At 43.5% G+C, this 21,155-nt stretch overlaps 1 protein-coding gene across 1 annotated transcript in view; it reads right to left on the reverse strand.

Annotated features, from left to right (window-relative positions):
• The window catches only part of PLEKHH2 (pleckstrin homology, MyTH4 and FERM domain containing H2), a 128,990-nt gene that overhangs the window by 10,553 nt on the left and 97,282 nt on the right, over nt 1–21,155 (reverse strand). Inside the window, exons 15-22 of the mRNA XM_075864581.1 lie at nt 20,366–20,524; nt 18,238–18,318; nt 16,454–16,633; nt 15,075–15,183; nt 9,994–10,106; nt 3,197–3,376; nt 1,679–1,776; nt 942–1,119 (exon numbers count right to left, since the gene is read on the reverse strand). Of these exons, the coding sequence (XP_075720696.1) occupies nt 942–1,119; nt 1,679–1,776; nt 3,197–3,376; nt 9,994–10,106; nt 15,075–15,183; nt 16,454–16,633; nt 18,238–18,318; nt 20,366–20,524 (1,098 nt within the window). The remainder of the gene's footprint in view (nt 1–941; nt 1,120–1,678; nt 1,777–3,196; nt 3,377–9,993; nt 10,107–15,074; nt 15,184–16,453; nt 16,634–18,237; nt 18,319–20,365; nt 20,525–21,155) is intronic.

The following is a 21,155-nucleotide window of genomic DNA, read 5'->3' on the forward strand; positions in this document are numbered from 1 at the left end:
TTTCTGAGACAGGAAGTAGCGGCGACAACTACTATTGTCAGCCATATTAGCTCTCATGGAGCTAATTTCTCTGTCACCCAGAAGATCTTACCCTCCCTCTGTCAGCTCTCCCTGGCAGCCAGTTCCAGTGACAGAACCCTCCCTCTTCCATTTCTGCTACTATGCAGACACATGCATTATTGTGCTTTATTCAATATATTTCTCTAGAGTGTAAAAACTGATCTGGTGTCCAATAGACCAAAGCCTTAACAATAGATATGTAATATATTATAATAGTGAGCGAGGAAATAGCTAGCTTCTCCTCCTACTTGGTCTTCAATATAAATCAATACAGCTTGCAAATAACTGTATACTGAGGTATAACTTAAAGGGGTTGTCCAGGATTAGGAAAACATGGCTACTGTCTTCCAAAAACAGCACCACACTTGTCCACAGGTTGAGTATGGTATTGCAGCATGGCCCCTTTCACTTCAGTGGAGCTGAGCTTCAATACCAGACACAACCTATGGACGGGTGTGGCGCTGTTTAGGAAGAAAGCAACCATATTTTTCTAATTCTGGACATCCCATTTAAAGCTTAAGATCCCCAATTCAAAATCTGTAACAAGGCCCCACCTGTCTTTAATAATACTGGTGTCTTCTTATATGGCAGGGGGGCATTTGGGCCCCTCAGGCACTGGGCCCCGCTGCACCATTTATCCCTGCACTCAATATAGCTATGCCCCTGACTGCATATATGTAAGATATCACTTGGAATTATTATTTTTTTTTTTATTGTTCGTACTGAGAAATATAAAAATGATTCTATTTTCTTTGTCACCTATCGTAATTACTGCTTTAAATGATAGGGTGCTTGAGCCTGCCTTTGCCGATTGTTATTTGTAGCATTTCAATTGCCAGCGTCATAGTTAGAGGGCAGCGTACATAAGGGATTGCTGTTACCTGATATGTGCCATTCATGAAGTGCACTGGTATACTGAAGGGCAAGGAGTGGTGATACGGGTTGCGTAAGAGAATTGAGAGAATTTCCATGCGGGAAGGTCTAGCTTCCCGATCTCCATTTTGTTGTGTTCTCTCTACACAGCGCTGGCAGTAAATAGCGTATTTTCCAGCCTCGGTTCTGTGACGTGGGGCAGAGAGAGAGAATGTTATATCATATACTTCAAAATTATATTTTTACAAAGATTTTATTTACAGGATTTTTAACCTAAATCGCTCCAAAATTTTTCATAGGAGTCAGAGCTTTGTTTTTCAGATACAGAGCTCCAAATCCACTACTTCCCTACAAACAGCCATAGAGTTACATGATAAAATTCTCTATGTCTACAGCTACCACTAGGGGGAGCTCAGTACATAGGGATTTGCACAGCTCACATTGAACTCTATAATAAATCTATATCTAGAGAGCTCCCTCTAGTGGCAGCAGAAATAATTTTACTGCTGCCCATGAATAGTTGAAAGGGAGTTTTCAAATACTAGCACCCCCCCCCCCCCACACACACACACGCCCAAGGGGGGGGGCTATTTTGCCCAATAACAGACTGGGTGTTAACAGACTGATGACCCTCACTTTTACTTTGCATCATCCTGATATGAGCATTTTAGCAGATTACATCGGTCACCTCATATAAACAATGTGAAAGGGGAAGCAGGTAGTGAATATCTACACTATACAATACCTGATATCCGCATTCTTCTTCAGGAAAAGTTTCAAGAGCCAGATGTATGGATGCTGAGGAAGGAAGAGGCCAACACACAATGCCAGGAGCTGCCACCCCTGAGAAAACACATACAGGTCTATTAGATATGTAACGCAGCTTGAGGTGTGATTAGTGCGTGTGCTCAGGGCAGGATTCATTTCCTACTCTCCGACACCGGAGGTCTATAAACGTGGATATATTGAGGGTTCTCCTGCCTGAAAGCCTTTCAGAGCAAATATGAAGTGTTGTCCAGATCTGCTCTGATCATGTCAAATACTTCTTCCGCCGGATCCTATAATATCATCTGGAAGGGAAATGGATTTCTACAGATCATCAGGTTGTTCCTGACAACACTTAATAGTGTACGGTACAATGATGCAGACCAGGTGAACCCCAAGATCGCCAAACGACCCCATATAAGTAGTGTTTGAGAAGATGGGTGATTAACCTTTACCCGTGAAAAAACAAGTGTTAGGGTATGTTCACACGCAGTGACCAAAAACTTCTGAAAATACTGATTTTCAGACGTTTTTGTAGCAACTCGCGTTTTTCGGTGCGAATTTTACGTCCGTTTTTGGAGCTGTTTTTCAATGGAGTCAATGTAAAACGCCTCCAAAAACATCCCAAGAAGTGACATGCACTTCTTTTTCACGGGTGTCTTTTTACGCGCCATATGTTTGTAGGCGTAATGGAGCCGTTTTTTCAGGCGTAATTTGAGGCTTAAAACGCCTGAATTACGTCTGAAAGCACTGCATGTGAACGGCTAAATTTACACGAGCGTGACAGATTTCCACACATAAAAAAACGTGCGTAAATCTGTCCGTGTGCTTTGCGAGCGGCATGTGTGTTTCACGTACTTGCAAGGACTTTTTATTTCAATGTGATTAATGCATGAACGACGGACAGCACACGTATGTGCGTCCGTGTGCTGTTCGTGGTTTTCACGCACCCATTGACTTCTATAGGCGACTAGGTGCGTGAAAACTCACCAATATAGGACATGCAGTGAGTTTCACGCAACGGACACACGCATGTGTGAAATCAATGGGTCCGTGTGATGTGCGTTGTTTCACGCACATGTGAATGAGCCCTCATCTGTGGGTTTTGTACCTGCGGGTGATTTGCTGCAGTAGCAAAGGGTGAAATCCATGGTGAATATCTGCTGTATCTCCTGTGCATTTTTTCGCTATGTGTGAATGGGGTTTTGTATTGTACTGTAAATTGTTGCAGATTTTCAGTATGGTATTCGCACAGAAAATCTGCGATTAAATCTGCAACATCTGAACAAACCATTTTATACAGTTGCAAAATGCAACAAAAAACACAATTACATCCTTACACCCATAGCGTATAATAAGCTGGTTTAGAGCCAAGCACGTGCTGTTAAGGGCAATTCTTGTTCTGTATAGATGTAGGGTGGTCCCTCAGAACTTCCCCTCATGGACTCAGGTCTGACACGGCTTTCAGATACTCATTCGCTTTGCACAGGTGAGTTACCTGGATAGGACTGGGCTGGTTCTGTGGTTGTCTGTGTCTTGTCTGTTTAATAAGCTGGCAGTAGATCTCATTCTGAAGCTCGGGATGGGTTAGGCAGACTTGCAGGGCGCTTTGAGCCAGGGAGACATGATAGTCAATGGCAGGTGAATCGACTGCAGAATTGAGGAAGAGCTGGCAGGTCTGAAGGTAGTACAAACAAATTTAACACATCATTATCTTATACTGCGAATGGCTAATTAGCATGGATGGATGGACGGACAGACAGATATGAGACAGACAGATATGAGACAGACAGATATGAGACAGGCAGATATGAGACAGATAGATATGAGATAGATAGATAGATAGATAGATAGATAGATAGATAGATAGATAGATAGATAGATAGATAGATAGATAGATAGATAGATAGATAGATAGATAGATAGATAGATAGATAGATAGATATGAGATAGATAGATAGATAGATAGATAGATAGATAGATAGATAGATAGATAGATAGATAGATAGATAGATAGATAGATAGATAGATAGATAGATAGATAGATAGATAGATAGATAGATAGATATGAATAGATGATAGATAGATAGATAGATAGATAGATAGATAGATAGATAGATAGATAGATAGATAGATAGATAGATAGATAGATAGATAGATAGATAGATAGATAGATAGATAGATAGATAGATCATGATGTCATCCAATTAAATGCTACCTAATATTTATATATAAAACGTAACAATATAAATGGAAATAATGTTAAACTTTTCTGTGCAGACTTTCCGGCAATGTATAAAATCATACGCATGACTCTAGCTTCCTCTAGTGGTCATGTAGGCAAACTGCAATTAAAAAATTGTACATAAACTAAAATTACTATGTGGCTGGAGATGCAAAGCTTTGACCCCCATATGAAATACACAATTACAATCAATGTTATTACCAACTTATACTGACTAGGTCAATGTGTCGGCGATCTGTGCTGCAGGTGACTACTGTAGCTTTATAACATTACAAATGATTTATTATGGAAATACAAAACATTTGAGCAGCAGCAGATGCTATGACGCTAGGGCTATACGGCGACTTTGGCTGCGACACAGATCGCACGGCCAAAGATCGCTGTATCGTGCTGCCTGCATCGCAGATAATGAAAGTAAATGTGGTTGCTTTGCGACCCGCAAGTTGTTGCGACCGCGACAAAACAGTTGCAAGTTATCCAAACCTGCTGGACTTGCGACTCTGGTGTTGTGGTCACGGCAACTTATGTGTCAGAAAGCAACCACATTTACTTTCATAACCTGTGATGCAGACAGCGCAACATATCAATATTAAGTTGTGTGACCCGTGCCTTGGTCAAAGTCGCTGTGTAGTCCTAACCTTACATGCAGCACTAATTTATAATTTTGTGTAATTAAAAGTTCGGTCTAAAGCTGAAGTACAATGTGTCATGGATGTAAGTCAGGAGATACATTGAACTCAATAATAAATCCATATGTAGTGAGCCCCCTAGTGGTAGAAAAGAGAATTACAGCCATTTACTGAACTGCTCAGTAAACTAAGGCACTAAAAAAAAACCCTATGTGCGTCTCTGTGCAGGAAAATTTTACCGGCGTATATGATGAAATTGGACCCCAAACTAGTCTATGGCTTTTTTTCCCACCACATTTTGGGGATCTGCTCTCCTGTACAATTTTTAATCAAAACAACGAACAGATTCCAGCACAAGGAAATGCTAGAGGATGTTTCTCTTGTCTCATGTGCAGGGATCCGTTCCTACTCTTGAGTATAAAAGACATATAAGAGAGTGGATATCCCAAATGTTGTGTAAAATTAACCATATAACGCTGAGGGGTTAACAACTCTGGTCTTACAGTGCAGTGAAGGGGTTAATACTAACATCCCTAGTGGAATAGGGCAGTGAAGAGATTAATCTAATTTCCCTGGTGGTCCAGGGTATTAAAGGAGTTAATCATAACTTCCAACAGTCCCATTTTCTTGTGAACTGGACCTAAAAAAGGAACGTGGCATTTCCAGACTGTTTTAGGGTATTCCTGAGTGGGGGTGATGCTTAAAATGTACCACCCTTTTGGTTTCATGTTGGTAGGTATAGGGTAAAAAAAATTCAGTGTTGATTCATTTCTTAATATATCTTTTTAGTGGTCAGAGCTCAGTTTTTCTAATACAGATCTCCAAATTACCGGCATAGACAGAGTTAAATGACAAAATTCTGGTGGCCTGCAGCCACCACTAGAGGGAGTTTACTGTATACTGTTTTTACATTGAACTAAATAATGAAATAGTATGTAGTAAACACTTAAAGGGAGTCTGTCATCACATTCTCATCTCCTAAACTTCTAATACTGCTGTATAGGGAAGAAGGATAGTTTTTTAAACATACCTATGTTGCCCAAGACAGCCCCATTATGAACCATAAAAAACGCGGTTTCTGCTTACAATGCAGCACACTTCCTAGACTGTTTATGATGGGCTGATGTGGGAATCATACAGTAGGTATACAATTTTCCAATATACTTTCTGTATTAATTCCTCACAATTTTCAAGATCTCTGCTTGTTGTTATTCAGTAGGAACCTTCATTGTTTACTTCTAGTGGATAAAATTCTGGTCATGTGATGGACACATGTGCTGGAGGATCATTAGAAGACACAGCTGTAATGACGGGGGTAGGGAAACGGACAAGTGAGCCCTAATCTACCCGCCACTCTGTCCCTGCCTACTTGCAACGACCCGCCCTAGGCGACGGGGTACAACTGGGCGGCGGTCCCTACGCTCAGTAAGTGCACGAGACAAACAGACAAGGGAACACAAATCAAAGGGAAAGGGGCAGTTACCCACGGCAACACCGTGAGCAACAAGAGTGGTGAACGAGCCGAGTCAAACCAGGAGTGCACGAGATACCAAACGCAGAGCAGGAGAGTAGTCAGTAAGCCAGGGTCAGTATGGAGCAGGATCAAATAGTTAGAAGCTGCAGCAGGGCCAGGAAACCACACGAGAAGAATCACAAGCAAAGGAGGAACAGGAAAGGCAGGTATAAATAGACAGAGGGCGGGAGCTAGCTCCGTCTGGCCAGGCTGCGATAGGCTCTCCCACTCCTAAGCCTGCCATCCTGAGTGGTGGAAGATGGAGTCAGTCTCACAGACATAGAAGCAGGTGCAGACTGATTACCTATGGGCGTACACACAGAAGTTGTGCCTGGCAGATCCTTTACAACAGCTCTGATACACACACTTACAGTAGATAAAATTCTGTTCACGGTCATGTGATGGACACACAGGTGCATGGCTCGTTACAGTTACAGTATGCGTATCAGACCTGTGTCTTGTAACGATCCCAGCACCTGTCTATCACATGACCATGGATAGAATTTTATCCACTTGAAGTAAACAATGAGTGTTCCTGCTGAATAACAACAAGCAGAGATTTTAACCCCTTCCAACCGCAGCCCTTTTTCAGATTTCCATTTTAGTTTTTTCCTCCCCACATTCCAAAGCCATAACTTATTTATTTTTCCGTCGGTATAGTACTATGACGGCTGGAGTTTTGCGGGAAGAGTTGTAGTTTTTCGTAGCACCATTTATTGTGCCATATAATGTACTATATTTGTGGGGTAGAAAATGAAAAAAACAGCGATTCCTCCATTGTTTTTTGCGCACGGTTTTTACGGAATTCACTGTGCAATTAAAACAACATGTTAACTTTATTCTGTAACACAATTACGGCAATACCAAATATATGTATCGTTTTTTCTATATTTTACTACTTTTACAAGTAAAAATCTGTGCCGCCAAGTTCCGAGAGCCGTAACTTCTTTATTTTTCCGTCGATTAAGTGGTATGAGGGCTTATTTTTTGCGGGATAAGCCGTAGTTTTTAATAATACCATTTTGGTGTACATGCGAAGTTTTGATCACTTTTTGTTACATTTTTTGTGGGAGATGAGGTGACCAAAAAATAGACATTCTGGCGTTTACAATTTTTTTTTTTACGGCGTTCACCGTGCGGGTTAAGTAATGATATATTGTAATATTTCAGACTTTTACGGACGCGGCAAAACCAATTATCTTTATTTATTTAATTTTTTACTATGCTCTAGGGGGACAATGGGAAAAGGTTGTTTTTTTTAACTTTTAATTTTTTAAGGTTTTTTTACATAAAAAAAAACTTTATTTAACTAATTTTTTTATTTTTTATTAGTCCCCCCCCCTAGGGGACTTCAACCAGCGATCGTTGGATTGCTTGCACGATATACTGCTATACTAATGTATTGCAGTATATCGTGATTTTGACAGGCAACTATCAAGCCCTGCCGGAGGCACAAAGATGGCGGACCTGGGGGCCTTCATCAGGCCCCCAGGCAGCCATAGCAACCATCGCCCCCCCCCACGATTGCGTTGCGGGGGGCGCGATGAGCTATTAGAGGGGGTTGCCCCCCTCTTTCTAACGATTTCTAACTTCGTGTGCCCGTTCCATACTTCCCCTACCCGACTTTGGCGTATGGATACATCAAATGTCGGGAAGGGGTTAAAAATCGTTAGGAATTAATACAGAAAGTATATTGGAATATTGTATAACTTTTAATTATGCAATAATAACATCCCTTTAATTTCACTTGAAATATTACATATTCTACATTTCCCACAGAAATAAGATAATGTATCCTAAAAGTTTGCCAAGGTCAGAAGGGTAGATCATGTTCCTGTCATGATAAATAATCCTGTGAGTCCTAAAAGTCATAATTTCCAGATATTAGAGGGGGGGGGGGGTAGAGTGCACAATGCTCCTTATCTGGATTCCAAACACTGAGGGTCAATGGGAAGGGAAACCACTTATCCCTTCCCTGTGTCAGTCTCCACCAGGCACAGATTATAGAATGAGGTGCAGGTATTTCTTATGCCGTACGCTGCTCTCTGACCTCCCAGCATGCCGAGCCATGCCAATCCTGTATAGGAGTTATTCTTCCACATATGCGGTTGATTTGCTGCAGCTGGATAATTCTCATGTTTGCTTTGCCGCATATTCCACTGTAGGTGTGCAGAGCCGATGACATAAGTGTCTGTCGTTCTCATGTTACCCGCATGGCCCACGCCTAAGAGAAGGCCTGGATAGAGCAGACTTGTGTGCAGACTGGAGTAGCATTTGCAAGAGGTTAAAATATTAAAAGCTGTTATTTATTTTAATTACATTACACATTTCATAAACTATCCAAAAATAACAGGATCATATTTTTATAAAATTTCCTGCTCAAATTGCAGTAATAAAAATAAAAAATAAAAATTGAGTAAAGCATAAAATAATTATAACTACCCAATGTATCATATTCTGTAAAAGTTATTCCGTAGGTAAAAATAGTGGGGAAAAAAGTTCATGTATAACGTTTAAAAACCCCTGTCCAAATGCCCTATTAGACGATATCAAGGTCATAAAGGGGATCACTCCACTGGGGACACCCCACATCAAGAATCGAATGGGTATGGCACAGAAACCAACAGGATCAATTATTTGCAATGTTTTCCTAATCTCAGCTGCCTGGTAGTAGTAATAATAATAATAATAATAATAATAATCATCATATTTATTTTAAAGTGCCATTAATTCCAGCGTTCTGTGCATATAAAAAAAGAGTTGAAGTACATGACAATAAAAAAGTACAATAAACATGAACCTAATGAATGACAGACTAGCACAGAAGGAGAAAGGACCTTGCCCACAAGGGCTTACGATACAAGGGAAGGAGGAAGGAGACAGTAGATGAAGGTAGAAGCTGCTCATCCGGTAGTGTAGTGGCAGCAGGGTTATTGTAGGTTGTACGCTGTTCAGAAGAGGGGGTTTTCCGGTGGATTTTGAAGGTTTGGATGGTGGGAGAGACGTGTTGGGGTAGAGAATTACAGAGTATGAAGGATGCACGATGATGTGAGGATCAGACAACAGGAGAGCAGAGAAGGTGGTCTTGTGAGGACCAGAGATTATGTGTGGGAAGATTTCATGAGATTAGGACAGAGATGTATGCGGGTGACAGCCTTAAATGTCATTGTTGATATTTTGAACTGAATTTGCTGGACAATGGGTAGACAGTGAAGGGATTGGCCGAGGGGAGAAGCAGAGGTGAAATGAGGGGAGAAGTGCACTAACCTGGCAGCAGAATTGAGGGTGGGTTGGAGAGGTGCAAGAGTGTTAGATGTGAAGCCGTAGAGAATGATGTTGCAGTAGTCTAGGCGGGAGATAATAAGGGCATGAGGTGGTAAGGGCTTTGGAAGTGCAGTTTGAAAGACAGGACGTAATGAGAGGTTATTTGAGACATCTGACTGGTGAGAGTGGAGAAAGTGTGGAGCCGTTGACTGATAGTTTTGGTAAGGGGGTTGAGTGAGATGGTGGAAAGATGATGAATTCAGTTTCACATGTTGAGTTTTAGAAAGCGTTGTTGTCATTACCTGTATAGAGATGTATATGGCTCCTATTTACCTCACAAGATAAATTCCCTATCTCACTTAAACTAGGGGCCAATATCATAAGAAGACCATACATCAGTATGCGGTGTGGGAAGAAACCAGAGAACATTGAGGAGACCCACACAAACACAGGGAGAACATACAAACTCCATGTAGATGTTGTCCTTGGTGGGATTTGAACCCAGGACCCCAGCGCTGTAAGACAGCAGTGCCACCTTGCTGCCATAGTAATAAATGCTTGAATTGACATAATAGTCAGGTATAAGGGAATTATGAACTGATGCTTTTAATATCTCAAAACACTCGTCATGATCTTCTTTTTACCTTAAATAATTTGATGGCTTCTGTCTGTAATGCCTCTGACGGTAGCGTAGTCAGCGGTGAGGTTATGGCTTCCTTGCTGTGACACAGAGCTGGATGTCTCCACACTTGTGTGCCTAAAATATGCAATGAAATCTTTAACTATATGACATTAGTTAAAATACACATTAAGAAAAAGTAAGGAAGATTTTTTTCTGAAATAGGCCCTATGCACACGACCATATATTTCATCCGCAATTACGGACCCATTAATTTCCGTTGGCCGCGGTCAGCTTTCAGTATTATTACTGATGGGTGTCCATGCTGAAAAAGTGATAGAACATGTCCTATTATTGTCCGTAATTACGGCATGGACTCTCCCATAGAAGCCTATGGGTGCTTCCGTAAATACGGACTGCTACGGATGTGCATCCGTAAACCGTCCGTATTTATGGAAGCGTTGCTATGCAACATGTTGGTGACATAATTTGCAGCCTTCCTCTTTTTTTTTACGGATCTGTATGTACGGATGCAATACGGACCGTAGTTCCGGACACCATTCCCTATATATGGATGAGTTACGGATAACTACGGATCCGTATTTACAAACAGTATTTACGGATAGATGAAAATACGGTCGTATGCATGGGGCCTTACACAAAAGTATTGTGCGCAGAAGACATAGTACCCAATATACACTTCTCTGATACAGAAGGAGACCACCCAGGTTTTCATAAGAGCATGGAGATCCAGTGTAGTCATTCTGATGGCTAGGCTGGTGGAAAGGCAACTGTCCATATGGGTGCCACTTACAGGGCCGCCATCAGGGGGGGACTGGGGGTACTGCAGTGAGGGGCCCGGGCATAAATTAAAAAAAAAGGGGCCCGCACTCTGCCGCTGGAATTAATATTCTCACGGCAGTGTGACTCTTACGATTTCATTTCGGTGAAAGGAACAGGTCCCATCACGAAGCAGGGGCCCGTTCATTACATCAGAATAAAACCGTAAGGGCCCGCTGGAGAGTGACATGTGCCTGCCCCTCCTCCTCCGCAACAGCGTGACAGCGTGTGGGGAGGAGACAAGGGGTGGAGACATCACAGCAGCGGGAGTTATGAGCTCAGCCTCGGAGGATACGTCCAGCAGCAGCAGTCGTCGTCTTCTTCTTCAGACACAGTGAGTACTAAGTTATGTCTGTGTCCGGCTGCTGCTGCCTGGAGCCTCCTGAAAAGATCTCCTCCTGCCCCCATAGAAAGTAAATATCTTACCCCCCTCTGTATTATGTTAACACCGCAGCATAGGATTGTATCAGCTCTGCGGCTCTTATCTCCCGTCCTGTGTAACATGTGACAATAAACCTGTCTTCTCCCTCTGTTTACACAGGACAGGAGAAAAGAGCCGTCCTGGAGCTGATAGTGATACAATCCTATGCTGCAGTGTGAACTAATACAGACGTGGGGAAGATTTTTGCTTTCTATGGGGAGGGGGTAGAGTTAGATGATAATGGGGGCAGGGAGATAATAATGGGGGCAGGGAGATAATAATGGGGGCAGGGAGATGATAATGGGGGCAGGGAGATGATAATGGGGGCAGGGAGATGATAATGGGGGCAGGGAGATGATAATGGGGGCAGGGAGATGATAATGAGGCAGGGAGATAATAATGGGGGCAGGGAGATGATAATGGGGCAGGGAGATGATAATGGGGCAGGGAGATGATAATGGGGCAGGGAGATGATAATGGGGGTAGAGTTAGATGATAATGGGGGCAGGGAGATGATAATGGGGGCAGGGAGATGATAATGGGGGCAGGGAGATGATAATGGGGCAGTGAGATGATAATGGGGGCAGGGAGATGATAATGGGGGCAGGGAGATGATAATGGGGCAGGGAGATGATAATGGGGCAGGGAGATGATAATGGGGGCAGGGAGATGATAATGGGGACAGGGAGATGATAATGGGGACAGGGAGATGATAATGGGGGCAGGGAGATGATAATGGGGGCAGGGAGATGATAATGGGGGCAGGGAGATGATAATGGGGGCAGGGAGATGATAATGGGGGCAGGGAGATGATAATGGGGCAGGGAGATAATAATGGGGGCAGGGAGATGATAATGGGGGCAGGGAGATAATAATGGGGGCAGGGAGATGATAATGGGGGCAGGGAGATGATAATGGAGGCAGGGAGATGATAATGGGGCAGGGAGATGATAATGGGGGCAGGGAGATGATAATGGGGGCAGGGAGATGATAATGGGGCAGTGAGATGGCATTGGGTAGGGAGGGAAATGATGCTAGAGTGGGAAGGAGATAATAATGGAGGGCGGATGGCACTTGAGTAGGGATGCACGATGCATCAAAACTTCGATACGGTTTCGATACCGTGCACCCCCAAACGGTTCAATACCGTTATTTCATGTATTTCGATACTAAGCTGTGCGGCCGCACAGCTCAATATTGTAATACATGAATGTATGAGAGCGGAGCTGCGGCTGTGTAACACAGTCACGGCCCTGCTCCGGAGTCCTGACATGTGCGCGCCGCCAGGATTATGTGATGCGGCCAGCGCTGCACTAATGAGCGGCGGCACTGAAAACAGAACATGGCGGGCGCACTACAAAACACCCCCACATGTTCTGTCTTCAGTGCCTGAACCGCCGCTCATTAGTGCAGCGCCGCCCGCATCACCTCGTGCTGACCGCGTGCGGGGCGGGGCAATGGTTGTATTACACAGCCGCAGTCCCACTCTATAAAGGCAGAGATCAAAGAAACCTCTCATCTCTGTCGCTATTCCCCTGAATGCTGCGATCAAAGCTGACTGCAGCATTCAGGGGAAAATAAGAAGGGGGGATGCCCCTTGGATCACGTCACAGGAATCCCTGTGACGCGATTGAGGGACATACCATATATGGGCAGACAGCCCAAGGTCCAATGAAGGACCCCAGGGCTGTCTTACCATATTTCCTGTTAGGGCATACTCAGGTCTGTCCTAACAACTGCCTGTGTACTATCCGTATATAGATATATATACCAGTACATTAAAGTTTCAAAAAGAAAGTAAAAACATAAAGTAATGTTAAATTAAAAAAAAATACACATACACCTTTTTTACAAAACACATTAAAATAAGTCTCAATACATAAAATATTCACATTCAGTATTGGCGCGGCCGTAATAACCTGCACAACAATTTTTTTGCATCATTTATGATGTGTACGTTGTAAAGAATAAAATAAAAACTTCTTTCACTTATTAATGTGAGGCACGAGGTATTATGAATTTTGAACCTCCATGTGCCTCACATTAATAGTAATTAACCCCATCATGTACCTTACACATTAACCCTTTATAATTGAGGTACATGATGGGGTTAATTACTATTAATGTGAGGCACATGGAGGTTACATTTAGCATCACACCTCGCGCCTCACATCAGAAATGGAAGAACTGTTTTTTTTTTTATTACTGTTGGCAAAGTATCGCTTTGTTATCGAAATCGCAATACTACACAAAGCATCGGTACCGAAGTCCAAATTCTGGTATCGTGACATCCCTCCACTGGAGGAGGCATTATACAATGGGGGGGGGGTAATAATTGGGTGAAAAGTGATGATATCTGAAGGGAGGGGAGAAATTATACATGGGGAGGGGTAGAGGAAGGAGAGAGTATACCTGGGTAGGGGGAGAAAGCTTATACCGGAGGCATAGTTAGCAACAGTCCTGAATTTGCAGGGACTGTCCTGAATCTAAAGAGGCAGTCCCGGCAAATTACTGTCCCAGACGTGTCTCAGCCACTGCCATATTCAATTGTATCAGCGTCCACAGGATGCAGATACAATTGAATACTATGGCAGAGCAGGAAAGTATCAGCTTCCTGCTCTGCCATTCACCCATCCAGGAGCGGAATCCCCGGCCAGAGAGTTGCCGACACTCTGGTCGGGGATTCCTCTCCTAGAGGTAGCCCCTGAGGTCACTGTCCATATATGGACAGTGAGGTCAGGGTCTCCTCCTGGACTGGAATCCCCTGTAGAGAGTGCCACACACTCCCCTGTAGTTAGCGCCGAACATACCCCCTGTAGATAGCGCCACACACACACTCCCCTGTAGATAGTGTCACACACTGCCCCCTGTAGATAGCGCCACACAATCCCATGTAGATAGCGCCACACAATCCCATGTAGATAGCGCCACACCCACCCTGTAGATAGCGCCACACACCCCCCCTGTAGATAGCGCCTCACCCACCCCTGCAGATAGCGCCACACACAGCCCCCTGTAGATAGCGCTACACACAGATAACGTGTGTGCAGCGTGTGAAGAGAATGCAAAAGCATCATCCTGACATGCCCGTGGCGGTGGGAGATCTTAGGGACTACATTTTGGTGAGTGACTCTGCTGTGTATAGGGCTTCAGTGCAATGATTTTTGTTTATAGTGCCCTCCTACACCCAGACAGATTCTACATACACACACACACACATACACACACACTCACTTTCCCTTTTTGCCCCCCACAGAGCCGCTGTCTCTTGTCTCTTCCTTGTCACTCCACAGAGCCCCTGTGAGGTTGCGTCTCCCCCCTGGCTACCACTGCTACCTTCAGTTCTCCCAGCCCTGGCACTTAGTTTCTCCCCTTTGCCCTCCGACACCCACCTCCTGTCTCTGCCCTGCTCCTCCAAAGAGTTTTCTTTTTAATGTGCCCTACCTCCCGCCCCTTTACATTTCACACCCCCTCCTAATAACGAGGGGGGCGGGGGCCCAGACTCATTGGCAGTATGGGGCCCAGAAATTCCTGATGGCAGCCCTGGCCACTTAGTAAGCTTTAAGTTTGCACACTAACTGAGACACCAGAGTACAGCACTCGGCTCTTTCCGTCAGTTCCATAGACTTTCAATCTCCTCCTCTCTCCGAACCCTGTTCTAGTGATCAGTGGGGTTCCCACTAGTGGGGCCCCCCATGATCATACATTTATAGGATAGCTAATGAATGTCATTGATGGGGATAACTCCTTTAACCAGGGAGTCTGAATGGCGCTCCTTCTGCTCAGAGGCCCGGGTAGAAAATTGTGGATGAATTTCCATTTTGACAGTAAACCCCATTACTTACATGAGTCTCCATCCAGGCTCAAAAGTTTGCAAACCAGCTGCTCAAACTCCGTACCCACAGTTGCTCCTGTCACTCCTGCTGCCATGGTTAAATGGTAGTGCCAGGTATCCTATAAAACATCATAAATATTAATTGTATTTGTACCATTGTTAACTAAAACAGTTCTATATACTGTATGTGTGTGATGCAGACAAATGTAATATCGCATAATCCAGCGCAGGTGGACTAAACTCATGGCAAATTATGATAAAATTTGCTGGAACATTGGATGTCAATATTATTACTTTCGTAGGCCATTTTCAGTAGTCTCCAGAACATGAACACCCGCGGAGAACATTGTTTAATTATGCATTCTGATATCCATCTTTGTTTGATCGGATTGAGATCTGGGGAATCTGAAGACCTTGTCAAATCCTTGAACTCTTTCTCCTCTTGCTCAAGCCATTCCTGAACAATTTTTGCAGTGTGGCAGGACGCATTATCCTTCTGAAAGAGGGCACTGCCATTAGGGAATACCGTTACGATGAAGGTGTGTACTTGGTCTGCAATAATGTTTTGGTAGGTCATAGGTGTCAAAATAACATCCACGTGAATGCCAGGACCCAAGGTTTCCCAGCAGAACATTGTCCAGAGCATCACACTGTCTCCGCCGGCTTGTCGTCTTCCCATAGTGCATCCTGGTACCATCTCTTCCACAGGTAAGTGACGCACACGCACCCGCCGTCCACATGATGTAAGTAGAAAATGAGATTCATCATACCAGGCTACCTTCTTCCATGGTCCAGTTCTGGTGCTCACGTGCTCATTGCAGGCGCATTTGGCGGTGGAGAGGGGTTAGCATGGGTATTCTGACTGGTTTGGGGCTATGTAGCCTCAAATACAACAAGCAGCGATGCTCTGCGTGTTCTGACACCTGTCAATCATAACCAGCAAGAACTTTTTCAGCAATTTGTGTTACAGTAGCTCTTCTGTGGGATTGGACCAGATGGGCTAATCTCCGCTCCCCGCTTGCATCAATGCGTCTTGGGCGCCCATGATTCTGTCGCTGGTTCACCGGTTGTACTTCTTTGCTCCACTTTTGATAGGCACTAACCATTGCATACATCAGCTTCAAAAACTGACTGATCACTTGCTGCCTAATATATCCCCCCCCCTCTTGTCAAACGTCATTGTAATGAGATAATCAATGTCATTCACTTCACCTGTGATTTTAATGTTATTAAACATTATTTTAAATGCAGCAGTGTGCCCTTCCTCCTGTATTGGGCCCCATCATTTGTCCAACCTTGCCAGGTTGCCTATCTGTTGCTCTACCCCATTGGTCGACAAATTCCCTCATCTCCGTTAAAGTAAATCTGGTAAGGGAGAGTCACGCTTACTTTCTCGTGTTTTGATCCAATGAGAAGGTATGTAGGATCCTGTTCTTTCGGGTGGATGACAATGGTATAATGTGTCGATAAGAGACTGCGACCGCTGGTTTCATAGTCCTCATCAGAGTCACAGGAGCGGTCTACTTCTTCTACTTTTGCCTCCCAGAGCTTAATTTGTCCCAGGGGAAACTGTATAAAAAGGAAAAAAAAACAAGAAAAAATATCATCAATGATTTATCTACATGTAGTCAAAGTTGGGGCAGTGTTATTTGTTTCTATAGTGGAATTTCATTGAAGGGTAATTGTCATTAACAATCAAATTCTGAGATGTCAAACGTGAAAACCTCTAAAACTCTCAACAGATTTAACACTCCAATCACTCTTCATCGCGGCACAAGGCAGTGATGTCCCCATCCCCCCTCCTATTTAATCTTTGTTTGAACCCCCTGATTAGTCTTATACATTCTGATACCTGCATGGGCTCAGGATATTAGACTTCATCCTTTTTCTGTCTCACCCTAAACAAACATTCTGACCTCATTACCAAATATTGGAGGCTCTTAGGTTTTCCATTAAAGGGAAGCTGTCAGCAGGTTAATGTTGACCTTACCACGGGCAGCATGAGATAGCGACAGGTGCCCTTCCTGCACTATGTTTTACTCTTAAAGAGCTGCAGCATTTTAAAGAAATCATAGTGGGGAATTAATCTTTCTACGCCAGTTTTCTGGCATAGAAAAGTCGCAAAAAGGCTCAAAAGTCGCAATTTGCATTGCAAATATTGACTTTTGGGCTTTTTGCGCCGCCCTCACCACTTTTGTGGAAAGGCGGACCACAGCGGCCAACAAATTAATTATAATTCACCACAAAACTGGTGTAAATTATAGCGGAAATCTACGCAAGCTCCTTGCTGGCATAGGTTTCATTCATTGAGGCGTAGCAAGGTAGAGATCAGTGCAGATAGGACATATTTAATGTGACAGGTTCCCCTAAGGGCCGGCCTCGCAATGCATCACTATGCTGCTAACCAGGGAGGCTGCACTCCATGCGTCATGTGTCGCTTCCCCCTCCCCGTGCTTATATTTTTCAGATTGTTTTTTTGCTTGATTTCCCCTGGATTCCGGAAAGACCTCCACTGCCCTCCGGAGGTGTACTTACAATTTTATAACGAAGACTATCTAATCTTATGAAACTTTTGCACTTTTGGGGACTGCTATAACAACGCAAACATGTGGGTGTTCCCGTCTCTTGTGTTCAAATTTGCATTGTGGCTTCTGTTCACAATGGAAGCCATGACACTCTGCCAGATCTGTTGTACGGTGTCTGACAGACTCTATTGACTTGTAATTGGGTTCGTTGTGGTTTGGTTGAGATTTCAGTAGCATTAATGACAAGTATAGCGCTGCATGCTGTGCTATTCTTGCCGTCAACAGAAAACCAGACAGAGACGCTAAACGGTAGTGTGAACAGAGCCTAATAGGGTATTTAAAAATACAAGACAACCCATTTAATCTGCATGATCTTTTCGTACTAAAAGTTTCTTGTACATGTGTTTAGATGTTATATGTATTTTCTCTTATGTGGAGCTGAGATATTAGCGGGCTGGCTTTGCTTGTTAGGGTTCTTTTACACGTGAAGATAAATTAGTGAAAACTAGCGTCAATCAACAATATAGCAAGTCACAAAAATATAGATTATGAAATGATGAAGTCTGAATGAACAATTATACACATGTATTGTCCATGAATCAGTGAAGGGTTGTTCTAGTCTTCTTTTCACCATATAAACATGCTTACCTTCTCCTCCTGACTGCGGAAATAATAGAGTGTTTTTCCCACCAGTGCACACCAAACTCTTTTAGAATATCCATGTTTAACCTGAAAAATATAATAATAATATAAGTAATTTGATTAAAAAAATAATGCATCGTGGGCCTCCCTAATATACTTTGTGTTTTAATTCTAAATCTCTGTTCGCTGTCAGTGAATGATTTTTTTTTTATATCTAGACAGAAAACACATTCGGACGTAATATATATCACAAATGAGAATTTGCTACATTTGCATTCATTCTGTGTAATGCTCTGCGAGTTAAATACATCAGCAGCACAAAAATCTCTCCTGTCCTGATAGTCTGTAACTATCTATCATTGTAAGTAAAATTGTACGATTGTATTCACCTCACAGCTGTGAGAAGTATTATGTCTGTGTAGGTTTTGAAATTCAGGATATTAACACAAATATTTTGATTCACTGACAATAAGCAGAGATCTTGATAGTGGTGAGCCATTTGCTACACAATTATTAGGCTTTATTTATATACAAACACCCTGCAGTACAACTAAGGATCCTCTTACACAGCCGACACGTGTAAATGAACGCTGATCAATGAGACAGCTCGTTGATCGGCGCTCGTTTATTCCTTTCACAAGGAGCTATGTATGGGGACGAGCGCTTGTTACTGCGATCGCTCGTCCCCATACATCTATCATTTCGGCACCACATCTCCCTGGGAGATGCGCTGCCGACAACGATAATATTTTCGGCTACATAAACTTGTATCAGCCGATGAACGAGCGTTTGCGTCTGTGACCACTCGTTTGCCCGATAATTGGCCTGTGTAAAAGGATCTTAACACTCCAGAAATGTTGTCATGCCAGATACAACTAGGGGACTATGGTCAGATATTTGACATGATGTTTTATTTGTCATTTTTTATTTAAAGGGTATGTCTTATGATGACAACCCCTGTCCATAAACCCCACTAGGACATATGACCCAAGACCTCCTCTATGAACCAGGAGAGCCAAGAGCAGCTCTCGCTCTAGTGGACCTGGCCCTCCATGTATTACATGGTCGGCCAATGTGAGCGGGAGCTTTAGCAAATCAAGGATACGACACATCTGCATCTTTTCAGTAACTTTACTTCAATTGTAACAAACCACCAAGTTTCCCATAGAAAAGGCAGCCAGTCTGACTGATTCTGGATATGTTGATCCATCTGGAGTCCTCCTGAGAGTTACCCACATGACCCTGTCTGTTAAGGAGAGTGAAGCCCCTTCACCAGTCACTATGGAAGCTATCCACTACTGCGTGAAATACCCGGGGGTAAGAGCTAAGCCCTCGGCTCCCGGTTGCATCTTAGGAATCAGTGAAACTAGCTGGCACCTTCTGATCCGCCGCAGGTCCTTGCGGCGCCAACCACTACCATTCGAGGCAATACCTCTCCCTCAGACGTTGGTCAATATCTAGATTACGCACTTCTAAGAGAGCAACTAGTTCAGAGGGAACAAACCTTAGCACAACAGCAAGTTAATTGTCCAGTAAGTACAGTCTTGGTTCAATGATTATGTCGCCCTTTAATACTACCTGCCAGGAGTTCTATGTTAGCGCGTCCTCATGATGTAAGGCGCTGCAGAACACCATCGCCATGACGAAAATGACGCTCCTCCGACTCAAGAGCCCATAACTCTGAACAAGTCCGTCGCTGCAATCACTCTGGCCCCCCCTGGAAGCTACAACAATATGAACCATACTGCAGTGGCATCCCAGGAGAGGAAGACAAGGACCCACACATTTTGGGATGACCGAAAAAAGGGTAAGAGAGCATAGTCACCCCTTACAGCCATTTATATAAATGTCCAACTTGTAATGCTACATTTCCCCAGTAGTGGCTGCTGCAGGAGAAGAGAATGGCATATCAGCTATTTGCTGGGGGGGTTCAGCAGCCGATCACTCAGGAGCTGATCGCCAGGCTGGGTTCATTTGAAAAAAGTGTTGTCTTGATGAAACCACCACTTTAATAAAACGCTCTTTTTCCAACCCAGAATGTTGCATTTTGATTACTTTCGCTATTAAAATATACAATGCGAGGACATCTATTCTATTATATTATATGGGCACATTTCCGGTTCATGTACTTCACCTTTGTTAGCAGCCCCTTTACTGTTGGCTTAACATCGGGCTGTGTGAAGAGCACGCTGGCTGCCTGGACTCGAAGGACATTCTGCAAGACTCGGACCCACTCATCCAGGATATTCGGAGAATCTGCTGTCAGGTAATACGTCCGCTTCTCTGTCACCAACTAAACAATGAAGGTACATTAAATATACTGTTGAGTTATGAGTATTTCTGTTTGTTAGGAAACTTTACCATTAAAAAGCACACCTTCAGGCTATGTTCGCACGTGACATCACCAGAAAATGCGTGGCAGAAATCTGCAGCTGACACTCGGATTTCTGCTGCAGATTGGCCAGTGTTTCCGCACAGGGGTTAGCCCCATTGTAATTCAATACAGCTAATCCACAGCTTTTTAGCAATACTGAACATGCTACAGAATTTAAAATCCGCAGCGCGTTTATTATGCCGCGTGGATATTTTCCTGAGCGTGTGAATGCGGTATAAAATACTCCATTCACATGCATTGTCGGAAGAATGTGAGCAGATTCTGTCAGGATTTAGGGGTGGAATCTGTGCCTAAATCCTGACACAATCCTGAACGTGTGAACATGGCCTTATTCCTCCGTCACACAGTCCACCAAAAAAGGTGCGTACATGGTATGTGCCAACTTTATTGTGTATTCTAGACACTTTTTGCAACTTTCTAGTTTTGAAAAGTGTCTTGGAAAAGAGGCATGGCCAAGAGGATTCGTGAAATGTGCCAGATTTATCAACGGCGTGCAAAATATTGTTGTAAGGTATGCCAGTCAAGAGGT

This window comes from Rhinoderma darwinii, chromosome 4 (assembly GCF_050947455.1).
Source record: "Rhinoderma darwinii isolate aRhiDar2 chromosome 4, aRhiDar2.hap1, whole genome shotgun sequence".
NCBI lineage: Eukaryota > Metazoa > Chordata > Amphibia > Anura > Rhinodermatidae > Rhinoderma > Rhinoderma darwinii.